The 12,405-nt window shown below is 49.4% G+C and overlaps 1 protein-coding gene across 11 annotated transcripts in view; it reads right to left on the bottom strand.

The window, feature by feature from the left end:
* CUL9 (cullin 9) overlaps positions 1–12,405 on the bottom strand; it is a 34,031-nt gene that overhangs the window by 19,401 nt on the left and 2,225 nt on the right. For 9 of the 11 annotated variants that reach the window (XR_012622379.1, XR_012622378.1, XM_074817490.1 and 6 more), the window contains exons 3-11: positions 11,791–12,399; positions 10,827–10,981; positions 9,945–10,466; positions 4,094–4,232; positions 2,089–2,279; positions 1,235–1,619; positions 802–1,003; positions 314–521; positions 17–210 (exon numbers count right to left, since the gene is read on the bottom strand). Coding sequence is in view for 9 of the 11 variants with exons in the window: in XM_074817490.1 (XP_074673591.1) it covers positions 17–210; positions 314–521; positions 802–1,003; positions 1,235–1,619; positions 2,089–2,279; positions 4,094–4,232; positions 9,945–10,466; positions 10,827–10,981; positions 11,791–12,385 (2,591 nt within the window). In the remaining 2 variants the exon portion in view is untranslated. Of the gene's footprint in view, positions 1–16; positions 211–313; positions 522–801; positions 1,004–1,234; positions 1,620–2,088; positions 2,280–4,093; positions 4,233–9,944; positions 10,467–10,826; positions 10,982–11,790; positions 12,400–12,405 lie in introns of those variants that run through there. The other 2 variants (XM_074817489.1, XM_074817488.1) reach the window with 2 other exon arrangements.

The raw sequence follows: 12,405 nt of genomic DNA, 5'->3' as shown, positions 1-12,405 counted from the left end.
CTCATTCTGCCCCTACCCTGGGACCCTCTGCAGGGTGCTCACGGCCGCAGGGATGACACTAAGCAGGCTCGCCAAGCCCTCGCTGGAGGCAGAGCCGATGCTGGCAAAGATCTCCCGCATCATCTGCGCATCGGCGTGGTTCAGGGGCGAGGGCTTCCCACCGGCACCTCCTGGCTCGCTGGCCACAGCTCCCACCAGCACCTTCAGGGCCTGCAAGGCCAACAGCAGTCAGGAGGGCAGCGGGCATCCCTGCCACGTCCGGGCGAGCCTGCACCCTGACCGCCCACCTACAGCGTCCCCCCGCCACACTCACTGCCAGGCCGGCCTGCTGCACCAGGGCGGAGGCGGCGTGCTGCTGCATGCAGGCCAGCACAGCCCGCACGCCGCCCTCCATGGCAAATGCCACGCGCCAGTCGTACTTCGCCATGAGCATGGCCAGCAGCCGCAGCGTCACCACCACCAGGGCCTTCTCTGCCACCTCGGCGCTCAGCAGCTCCACTGCCACTTTCACCAGCTTCTCCCTGCATGGGACAGGACACCTCAGGAGGAGCCTCCTCGCACTACCCCTGACATCCAGGGCCCTGTCAGCCACCTCTTCCCTGCCCACGTGGCTCCACAGCAGCTGGGTCAGCCCCAGGAATGAGCCTGCCTGGGACCAGAGGACACAAGACCCACCCCTCTTCTGGCCGAGCATGCAGGCACATGCCGGCCTTTACACTTCCATTGCCACCTCCTGCACTCCCACCTCCAGTACTGTCCCACACAGCCAGCAGGAGGGGTGTGCAACACCCCACGGCTCACCCAACACTCCTGGTCCCGAGCCCACCCTGGGCTTTGCTGACTTGCTCCTCGGACTCAGGCTCCTCCTCCAGGATCTCCATGATGTGCTTGAGCCCAGCTAAGCGCAGCCCCACCTCTGAGCTGCTGCTCTGGATCACGTCCACCACAGCTGCAACCTTGGCTAGCGAGCCCGTCTCACTCATCCCCTTGGAGCTGCCCAGCACTGGCGGGAGGGAGGCAGGGACATGGGTGTCAGGGCAGCAGTTACACCCCCAGCACCTCCCACAGTGCCACGCACCCACAGACCCACCACCCACAGGCACCCCCCGCCCCCGCTCCCCAGGCAACCTCTGGGTGCCTGGCCTCCCGTGCCCTGCCCAGAGCCTTCCTCCACAGAGGCAACGATGCCGCCTCCAGCACCACGCATGTGCCCCAGCACGTAGCAGGCCGTTACCTTTGATCTGCTCCTCCGTCACCTCTGGGAAGAACAGCCCTTCCTTCTCAAGGAGCTCGCTGAACAGCTGGTTATCCGACTTCACCACTGCAGCGGGGGCTCGGGGCGGCACTGTGGCTGTGGAAAGGTCTTCCTGCGCTGCCTTGGCCATCGCGGCTTCAGGGCCAGCGCTCCTGCGGCCGGCACCCTTCGAGCACACCGCGGCGCTCCCCCTGACGTCCTGCTCGGCCCCCCTGCTGAGGAAGTATTTGGCGTAGACGTGGGAGCCACACAGGTCACGGCGAGTGCTGCCCTGGCACCGCTTCTCCAAGACCTGCAGCACCTTCTGGGCCAGCTCTGCAGGTACCGACAGCTGGATCAGGGCTTCTTCATCCACCTCCGACAGCTGGACAGACGGGGTCAAGTTAACCCTCACGGACTCACCACGGATCCCACGCCCCTTGTGATGGCCAGTGCCCAAACGGACAGAAAGGCTGCACTGCCAGAGGCCCCCGGGGCCATTCCCCAGTGCCACACTCCCCTGGCTGTACCCAGCCCAGACCTCCCGCCTGCACTCACCCCCCAACCGCAAGTGGCAGAGTCACCCCATGGCCTTGCCTCACCTACCCAGACCTCGCTGGACACAGTCACTCCTCCCAGGTCATGGCAGGCTGCGTTTCCTCTCATCTCGCCTCACCCCTTTGCTGTGCCCAGCTCCCCGCACTTCTGCCATCCCTCACTCACATTCCCATTTCAGTCCCATTTTGGCTCCAGTCAGGCTGCCCCTGCACAGCTCACGCTCGCCATCTCCTCCTTCGGGCCCAGTCCCCTTCCTAACATTCTCCCATTTCCACACCACAGGTTCTGGCCCGTACCTGCTCTCCCTGGGCCTGCTGGATGAGACAGGCGATCTCCTTCTGCTCCTGTGCTTCCACCTTCTTCACGAAGAAGAGCAGCTCCCACCACTCGGCACGGCTCAGCGCCTCTGCAGCCTTTCTCGGCTGCTCTCCCAGGTAAGGCAGAGAGTACAGCCCCCCAGAGGGCTTGCAGAAAAACGGCTGCGCAACTGCAGGACAGCAGAGCAAGGAAGGGCACTGTCAGCTCTGCCAATTCCCCCATCCTCTGCTGCACACCCCACGTGCCCCAAGGAAAGGGCTCATGGGGACTGTCTGGGCAGAAGAGGCCCCCACTATCCCACTGCCGGCTGTGAGACAGGGAGGTGACAGGAAGGCAGCGAGAGACAGGGAGCGTGCTGGGAGGAGACCCCAGAAGCTGTAGAGATGGGGATTACCATCTTCACTTGAGCCTCTCTGGGCTGTAGAACAGGAAAAGCACATGCTCCAAATAGGCATCTCTAGATCACTGCTCCCCACATCTGTTCCCACAGTGCCTGGGCCAGCCAGGGCAACGCACTTGGACACCCAGCACCAGCAGAATCCACAGTGCCCCCGTGCAGCTGTAGAAGGGTGGGGAGAACAGCTGCAGGCCCAGCTGACAGAGGAGTCAATGGATAGGAAGTTAATTCTGCCATGAGCTTCTCTCTTTTCCAAACACCTCTTGCTGGCTAACAGGGCAAATACTTATAGGCAAAAGCAAAACGAGACTGAACATTTATCACGCTCCTTTTAGCTAATGCATCCAAAATCAAGAGAGGGAGATAAAAATCGATTATGTAGGTTAGATATTCCCTACATAATTTAGAAATAAGAGCTGAATCAACACTTGCTGGTATCTGCTAAGCAACAACTTGCAGCTCTCTCTGAAAATGCAAGGTGGGAGACATTCACCACCTCAAGACTCAACAGAAGAGGGCCAAACTCACTCTAAGATGCCCAAGCATGCCAAGAGCAACTACATACATGGCTGATTACCAACAGTCAGTCAACACGAGCTCATTTATTCAACTGTCAAGATCCAAAACAGAAAGCATTTACTTTTTCAATTCAAGTTCTATGTGGGATATGATGACTAGAAAGAAGTGAAATAGAGCCCATGCTTCTACCAAAATCAGAGAGACCGAGACAAAAGGCAAAGTCTAACCAAGTTTGTTTTAAGTTAGCCACTTCAAACTAATGTGCAGTTAGGTCTTTAGTTAAAAGAGGTACAAGCTATTAAAGAAGCTATCTTTTCAACTGGCAATAAGAATATTTTTTGAAGTGGAAAATTAGCTGCTGATTCCATGTATATTCTGTCTCTTGCAGCAATTAAAACCAAATCACTCTACCCAAAAGATGTCCTATAAGATTGCAGGTGTGATAAAAGAGTTACTTTAACAGGTTTCCCTGGCCAGAGTCATGTCAAACACTGAACAAGAAAGGGGTATCTGGAGGCTGGATTTTCCCTTTTATCTTCTCCCAGTATAAGAGCAATGTCAAAGGATTCTAGGAGATTCTGCAGATGTCTTATGGAAATGGTGCATTTAATGCTCACCTTGTCCAAAACTGAGAGGTATGAAGTTAAACAAATTGTTGGCATGTTTATGTTTTTAAAAATCCACATCTCTTATTTAAGGGGATCTGCGGGTCCCTAAAGCAATTTCATCTCAGAGAGATTCTACATTCTTATTTTGGCAGTTTGTTCAGTTAATTCAAACACACATTTTTGACAGTCATGGTTTAAGTCAAATTTTATGCTTTTTATATCATGACTTTCATTATATCATGACAGAAGTCTAGGATTCAAAAACACTCCATGCAACCACAAGCCATGTAGTTACTTAATGAGCTCTACATGGTCATACAAACCAAAAGCTCATAGTGCTTTCTAAATCAACCTACTAGTTCCTATATGCTTAGCCATATAAACTTAACCACTCAAAAAATGCCACAGCAGAATCAGAAAGAGATGATACAGACACACACATGCAGCACATAATCTCACCTGTGTCTATATTAAAGCTCTCTACCAGACTATATTCTTTTTCCTGAGCAGCATGATCTTCCCACTGGTCTCCAAAGCCAATAATCTCCAACATGTGCCAACGCATCCAGTAGATCTGACCTGCTGACTGCCATAAAACCTGTGCGTGAAACAGATTTACATGATCAGATTTGCTCACTCATTCAATCCTCATGCTACATTTGCCCTCCCATTTCCCAAACACATGGAGATAGCGAGTACTGTTCAAGTAGAAGACCACCTAATTCACATACAGATTTCAACACACACATTGTCTAATTTTTAAGCGTACCATCTTTATTAACTTGTTCCCTGGTTACACCTGGATCTTTATTTTAAAAAAAACCAAAACCACCAACTTTGCCTGCAACCACTAGAGATATCATCTACCACAGCAGCAGTGACAGGAGTGCATCTAGTTAAGCATGCCCATTCCAAAAGCGCCCAGCAGCAGGGAAAAGCATACAAAGGAAGAACACAACCAACACTACCTCATGGCAAATGAGTTGTATATAAGGGGTCTTGAGACACAAACCAAATGAATGCAAGTGTAAAGAAAACTATTTTTGCTACTCTGACTGTACCTTCTATCGGTTATACTTCTACACCTTGGTCATTCACCAACCGTCTCAGACAGGTTTTAGGCTCTTGACAAACATGTCTCAAAGAAGGCAACTGTCTCCTGCGCTTTGTCGAAGATGCCTCTCAAAATCAAAAGGATTTTTTTTTATGGCTTCCCATACTTTTTTTTTTTGGTAAGCTTTTTTTGTGGGTTTTTTTTTTTGTTTGTTTGGGGGTTTTTTTGAGATTTACATTTAACCTTCTAGCAGAAGGAGGACCCAGCAACACAGCAAGTACAACATGTCAATAATTTAAACAGCAGAAAAATATATGGGTTGCCTGATTCACCGAGCTCTTTTGGAGTTACACCAGGGCTACTAGGACTCCATTGCGCTGGAAAGCTAAAGAGATAAGATGCTAAGACACTTCAAGAAAGCACTATATGGAAGGAAATTGAGTTAAACTCTACGCGCAACACCAACTAATCTTCAATGAATCCTTGACCTAAACTAGTTATGTACCAAATATCATCTCAAAGGAGTCATGGAAAGATAGGACTGAAGGACCAGACACAACAGTGACACTTTTTCTTTGGAGAGGGAAAGAAAGCAACAGAAAACAGAGTAACAAAGGTAAGATGACAGGAGGTAGGAGACAGACTCATGATGGACTGGCCCCAAACAAAAATGCACAAGAATTTGCATTTTGCACGGTTAAAACCAACAGCAAGCCTCAAGCAGGTTGAGCTGCAACAGCAGAACTAATTGGAAAGGAAAGGATCAAAATTTTAACAAAGACCAGGAAGAAGCGGTTCTTGTAACCTGAACTCACTAGTCACTAGGAGATAAACTGTCAATAAAAAGTAAGTGTGATACACAAGATAAGAAAGAGTAACAGAGATAAAAATCAAGTTTCCCTTCAAAGACTGATGGTAAAAGCCCAGAAAAGCAATGATGATCAAGAGATGTCATTACAAAGATGATTTTGAGATGTCACTCACTCATTGAATGGTTTGACTCACAGGTTTCTCACATAACTGGGGTACTGCTGCAGACACATATACAGATATAAACATAAAGAGCAGGGTAAAAATTAACACCCCCAAAGACCGCACGTACATTCCCAACTTCCTAGACAGACTGGAGGGCACAGAGCACTAATAGCAGCAGAAATTAAGTACTTCCAAATGTAACAGACAACAAACTTCTTCACTGAATATTTATTACCATTTAGATCTGGTTTTGCCAGTAGTGTGAACCTTACAGAGGACTGTTATTGAAAATAAGCCTGGATGAAGCAACTGCAAGTTCATTCAACCTAACTAAATAGAAAAACAGGAGAAGGAACCCAAGGGACCAACTGGACAAAGGAATGGAAGTTAACAGTACACTTCAGCTCAACAGTGAATTAAAAAAAAAACCCTCTGAAATTTATATCACAGACAACAGGAGAAAAATGTGAAAGGATCTTAGTGTTCAAGTGCCCAGTTACATTAAGAGCGAAAGCAAGTACAAGCTTGTAAGAAATAGAAAACAGAATTTTAGAAAAACACAGATCTTAGAAATCAAGGAGCATAAGGACAAAAAGAGTATCAGTAGCAAACATATTTCCTTTGCAATTTATCTTTACAGACTGGGTTATAAAAGACAAAAGGTTTATCGACCACTTAAAATTAAGATGTAGAGCAGTTATTTAATTGAGGGGGCCTGCAATGAAAAATCAGCTATGCATGGTCCAAAACTAGAAGAGTATTTTACTGGTGTATTGAGTAAACACAACAAAAAGCAAAGCAAACTGATAACAGGTAGAGGAATACAAATCCAGAAGTTGCCACAACTGAGAGAGAAGCAAAATTTAGTTTGGAGGAGAGAGATGAAAGACATGCCAAGTAATCTGCCAAAAGCACAGTTGGAAAGCAGGAAGGATTTACATTATTCAGTGGTGTTTCCATGTGACTGATAAACACTATAGCCAGTGCTTCTAACTTAAGGAAAAAAATTGATTAAATAAATCATCACTACAGCTTCACTACTTTGACTTCAGTACTATGCAAACCTTTAAAGTATATTTTAGTGGAAAGAGCAACTAAAACTGTTCAAGATAAACAATATGTTTGAATTAACAGGTAAACCTGCTTCAAGTTTCAATTCTGACAGATTGATGCATTAGCTTTCTTCACTGAAGTAACCAATTTTCTAGATTAAAAAAAAAGATTGATTTCAATTGTCAAATTCAGTAAAGCACAGGGCATCAAACAGTAAATTATTAAACCAGAGAAGAGAGCGATTTATTAGAGCAACTGTGGGCATGAAATCTGCTCAGCAGAACCCAAGAACAGGAGTATGAATGGGAGTAGAAGAAAGTGCAAATAAGATGGGCAAGCCATATTTGCACAGCACATGGTGCCCTAACAATTACGCTCTCCCAATACAAGCACATACTGGTAATATCCACCATCAAACAAGCAGATAAGGCTAAATGCATCCTTCTTGCACATGCACATTTTGGGGCATTTTAAGCTGCTGGTTTAAATTACACCTGCAAGAAGTGCTCCAAGACTAGAAAGGAGTTAAGGAACTGGACCAGAGTAAGTTAAAGTTACTGAAAGGCAACTGGAAAAATTCATCCCAAAACCAGTTTTCACTGGATAAACAGAAGAGTATCAGAAGGAAGCAGCAGTCCGCAACTGGCTGAAGAAAAAAAACAAAAGAATATTCATACAATTTTCCTGTGCACAAGAAAGCAAAGAGAGACAATAGGAGAAAAGAAGTAAGTTGGTGTTCAGTGTTCTTAACTGGCTAATTTATATTTGGCTGTAAATTACAACAATGGCATTACACAAAATAAAATTGGCTGTAGTCCGAGAAAGCTAGAGAATCTCATGCTTAACAAAAGCTGAAAACAGATTGAAAGGAGATGGTCTTCAAACATGCAGAAGGGTAATGTCAAATTCTCTACCTCCTCTCTGGAAAGTTTGGTAACGAACTTTATAATACAGCATGAGAGATTTGGAAATCACGCATTTCTATAGATACCAGACTGAGCCTTTTCAGCTACTGATTTTTGAATATCAGCAACACAGAGCTTTGCACTAACATGGCACTTAAGTCTATTTGCAGACCATCTATATTTGCAGAAATCAGCTTGAAGTAGTGTCATGGTTTAATCTGGCAGGCAGCTAAACACCACACAGACATTCGCTCACTCCCTGCCCCCCCGCAGGGGGATGGGGGAGAGAATCAGGAAAAAGAGTAAAAGCCTTTGAGCACAGGCTGAAGTGGCACCTGAAGTACAGCTACGACCAGCTGAAGTGGCCTCAGACTCCTTATTTATCATCTGCATAACCAAAGCATAACCAACTTTTGCAAATTACTTGGGGGAGAGAAAACAAATTTTAAAAAATCCCAAATCCATATTTGCACACACTAGCATGTGTGCAGTGGTTACAGTTTCTCATTTTACTGGTTACTATCTCAATTTAATAAAGATTTCATGAAGTGAATTATAGCCCTGTTTGCAGCAGACACGATGCTTGACTGAGCAGGGGACACTAGCAGACAGCCCTCTATCTATGGATGACAGCCAGGTAAAGCTTGATTTTTAAAAGAACAGAAGTCATGCCTCTAGCTGCAGTGTTTGGGAAGCTCAAAAGCAAGACCAAAGCACAAGATCACCAGACAGCCTGCAGAAATAACCATACATAGTGTGATGCACAAGGCCCACCAGCTCCCTACTGCACAGTCAAAACAAAATCTCAGCTCTCACTGAACATGGCCAGCCTTCAGGACTGAGAAGAAAGTCTCAAGAAAAAAGTCTAAGCACAAGCAAACACCTCCCCATGCCCACAAAAAGGCTGGAACAGCACTCAAGTGCTCTCCCACCCCTAGGCCTGAGTGCAAACCCTGCTGCTCCAGCACTGACCCATAGACTAGAGGGATGTTCTGGGAGTGGCAACAGCTGAATGCCTTAGGCCATGAATCAGGTCAAACCATCAAAGGGAACCTTGTGGTTGGTGTTTACTACAGGCTGCCCAATCAAGGGGAGCCTACTGACAAAGCCTTCTTATTCCAGCCACAGAAGGGATTGCGCTCACAGGCTCTCATCCTGCATGGGGACTTCAACCACCCTGACATCTGCTGGATGAGGATAACTTCTTAGGCCAGGTAATAGACCGCCCTACCAGAGCACATGCATTACTGGGCCCACTGGTTACCAACACAAGTAAGCTAATCATAGACACTAAGATTGGAGGCTGCCTGGGCTGCAGTTATCACACACTGGTGGAGTTCACAGCCCTGAGGGATATGGGAGAGGTGAAGAGTAAAGTCAGGACCCTGAATTTTAGGAAAGCAAACTTCCAGCTGTTCAAGCAGTTAGTCAGTGGGAAACTGGCCCTGTTGCAATAGGACAAGGACTAACAGTTTTAAACTGAAAGAGGGTAGATTTAGATAGGACATAAAGAAGGAATTCCTTACAATGAGGGTGGTGAAACACTAGAACAGGTTGCCCACAGAGGTGGCAAGTGCCCCATCCCTGGAAACATTCAAGGTCAAGTTGGACAGGGCTCTGACCAACCTGATCTAGTTGAAGATGTCCCCACTTATTGTGGGGAGGTTGAACCAGATGACCTTTAACAGTCCCTTCCAACCCAAACTATTCTATGATTCCTCCCCCTCTTCAAATATTGAGGCCTTTTCCCTGATCTCTGGCACAATCTTAGCAACTCAGCTGCAAATATGCAGCTCTAACAGCTCTTTTCAACACAAGCTCTCATTTAAGGTTTACTCACCCAAAGGGCATTTTAAATGGAAACAGATCCCAGCATATACTCACAGATCAAAAGAAACAGCTATGTAGGCTGTGTCCATCCCAGTGAGAACAGTATGCCACAAGTCCTGTCACCCACATACCAAGGCTTAAGACCTTCGGGCACCTTTTGCTGTGTTACTCATTTGTGCTAGCTAGCCTGTTCCCAGACCACCCCCAAGATCAAACCAGGGCTAGGGACTGTTTCTGGGAAGCAGGATATAACCACCTGTTTTATAGGCTAAGAAATCTTAGCAGGACAGCCCATACTGAACCAGACCCTCAAGGACCCATACTTCCAGCTCTGAAAGGTGACTTCTTTGCTAGGACAGATGTAGACAGTATCCTAATTATGATACACCTATTGTCCAACTTGCTGCACATGAAGACATCATTAGAAAATCCTCAGTCACCCCCGTCACTCCCCTCTGTCATCCCAGCCAGACTACTTCCACGAGTGACCTACCTGCACTGTGCGCATGCTATTAGTGCTCTGAAGAAACTCGCCTTCCTCCCCAGCTTTAACATCACCGCAGTCCTCCAGCAAGCGCACCCTCATTCCGCGCACCAGGTTTGCCTGTAAGTACTCCACATAGCCACTGCGGTCTGCAAAGTCTGACGGGGTCAGGAAGGCATGACCCTGCTTTTTGTGGGGACCATAATTTGAAGTGAGCACAGGCACTTGGGCAGGGGTGCAGTCTGCAGTCTTGGGTTGGAAGATGGAGTGGGTGGTGTGAGGCCACAGCTCCTGCTGGGGCAGCAGCTCTGGCTTGTGGCTGTGGTCCCAGCCCATCACGTGCACCAGCTCCAAGATGAGGTTTGCCATAGCCATGCTGAACTCAAACTCCTGCCTCACACGGCTCCTCTCCTCAGTGGGCAGGCTGGGCACAGCGCAGTCCTCCTGCTCCACACCACTGCTGAGCTTTTCCATAAGAGAAGTGACACACAGGTAGCGCTTCACCAGGACGAACAGCAGCTTCCCGGGGATCTGCAACAAGCACGGCTGTCAGACTCTAGCCTGCAGAGTGCCTCCAGCTCTCTCCAAGCCACCAGCTTGTCCACAGTCAGGCTCCCATGATAGCTCCGAACCAGCAAGAAGCAGCAGGAACCTCACAGCCCACCCTCACTTCCCTGCTCAGAGACAAGGCTCTCCACATGCCTCTCCACCACCCCCAGCCTCAAGCCAGGCCCAGATCCTGTGCCCCCTCTCCCAATACCCAGTCCTGCCCAGCTGCCCACTGCCAACTACCCTCCTGTCCCAAACAAGGACACCAGTTCTGGCCCCCCACTCTCATCCCTCCTGACCCCTAGAGCCCACAGGCCCAGGGCTGGCAGGGCCTGACGCTACCTGGGGAAGGTGAATCCCCTCAAAGGACATGCAGTGCTCTTCAGAAGACATCATCTCAGCAAACAGCTCCAGCAAGGTGTAGCGACCGTCGAAGTCTACATGCTGCTCAATGTCATCCTGCTGGCTCAGGGACAGCAGGACATAGGCCCGGCTCCCTGCAACAACAAGACAAACTCTTCAGGCCCCATAAAGATAACCCTCACCCCACCCTGCCTGTGCGAGAGACTCGCAGGCAATGAACAGCTTTGTTGCTCACTGTAACCTAGAACCATGTTCTGTCCTTTCATCTGGATTGGCAACATTTTGCTCCACTGAATAACATCGCATTTTTTCCACCCCTAAAGCTGCAAGATTCCCCCAAAGCAGCAGCCCCAAATAACTGGCTCCAGAACAGGGTTCCAGGGAAGAAAGAAGTTAAGCTTTAACTGAATCAGCCCCCCATCTGCCCCACTGGAGAGCCACATGAACTCGGGCACTAGGACAGGGAAAGCCGGATCTCCGAGGGACACACCAGCACCAGCAACCTTCCAGGTGCACCCAAGCCTCACCCGGCACTTCCGAGCTCTGGCAGCTCCTCTCAGATGAGAGGACAGGGTGAGGACCAGGCTCTACCCCCAGGGCCTAACAAAAGGCTCCCTGCCAAGAACAGGCCAGAGCCTTCCCAAATCAAAGCATGCAGCAGAGACACCCCAATGCCCTGCCAAGCCTCTTGCCACAAGTCCTCCTAACAGTTAATCAGCGTCCCAGCTCAGGAGCCCGTCGGGGAAAAGAGCTCCCAAGTCTTAGAGCACCCCAGATAACTACAATCGAGGAGCCGCTTGGAAGCTCCACTCCGATTCTTCCCCTTTTGCCAACAAGCCCCAAGACACACTCTTCCCAGGCATCCCACGCCTGCAAAAGGACTGGCACCCTCCAGCTGCCCAGCAGCACCTCCTCAGGGGCACTGAGCAGTAGCAGCCCCCACCTGCATCATGCGAAGCCAGGGCCCTCAGCATCTTGCCGGCGCTGCGGCGGATTTGCTTCTCCTTGTGGCACAGCATCTTCATCAGCAAGTCCAGGGCTCCCGTCTCCTTGAAGGCACCCGCCAGCGAGCCAATGCTGGCATACGCGCTCAGCACGTGGATGGTGTTGAGGATGGAGGACTCGGGGGCACCACTCTCGGCCATCTGCCGGCCGGCTCGCTGCACCAGGCTCCTGACATCAGCCTTCATCTCCAGCAGCGAGGCTTCATCCAGCGGGACATCTGCAGCGAACGGGCTGGCTGCCTTCTCCTCTTTCGCCCACTGCCCTTCCAGCCTCCTCTTGCCCAGCAGCGCCGGGCAGCTGGCACAGACCTCTTCTGCAGACATCCACATCGAGATGTTCTCCGGCTTGGTCTCTGCAGAGGAGCCACTGCTGCCTCCCGCTGCTCTCTCTTCCAAGCTGACGATGCTCCACTGGATCAGGTACTCGGGCTGGCCGTCGTGGCCTCGCCGCTGCCGGAGCAGCTCCTCCGGGTAGGCCTGCAGTTTGGCTCCCAGGTGCACAAGCAGGTTGCCGTTATGCTTCTCGTTCACCATGACAGGAAACGTGCCTGCAG

This window comes from Strix aluco, chromosome 3 (genome assembly GCF_031877795.1).
Source record: "Strix aluco isolate bStrAlu1 chromosome 3, bStrAlu1.hap1, whole genome shotgun sequence".
NCBI lineage: Eukaryota > Metazoa > Chordata > Aves > Strigiformes > Strigidae > Strix > Strix aluco.
This window is presented reverse-complemented; position numbering and strand designations above follow the sequence as displayed.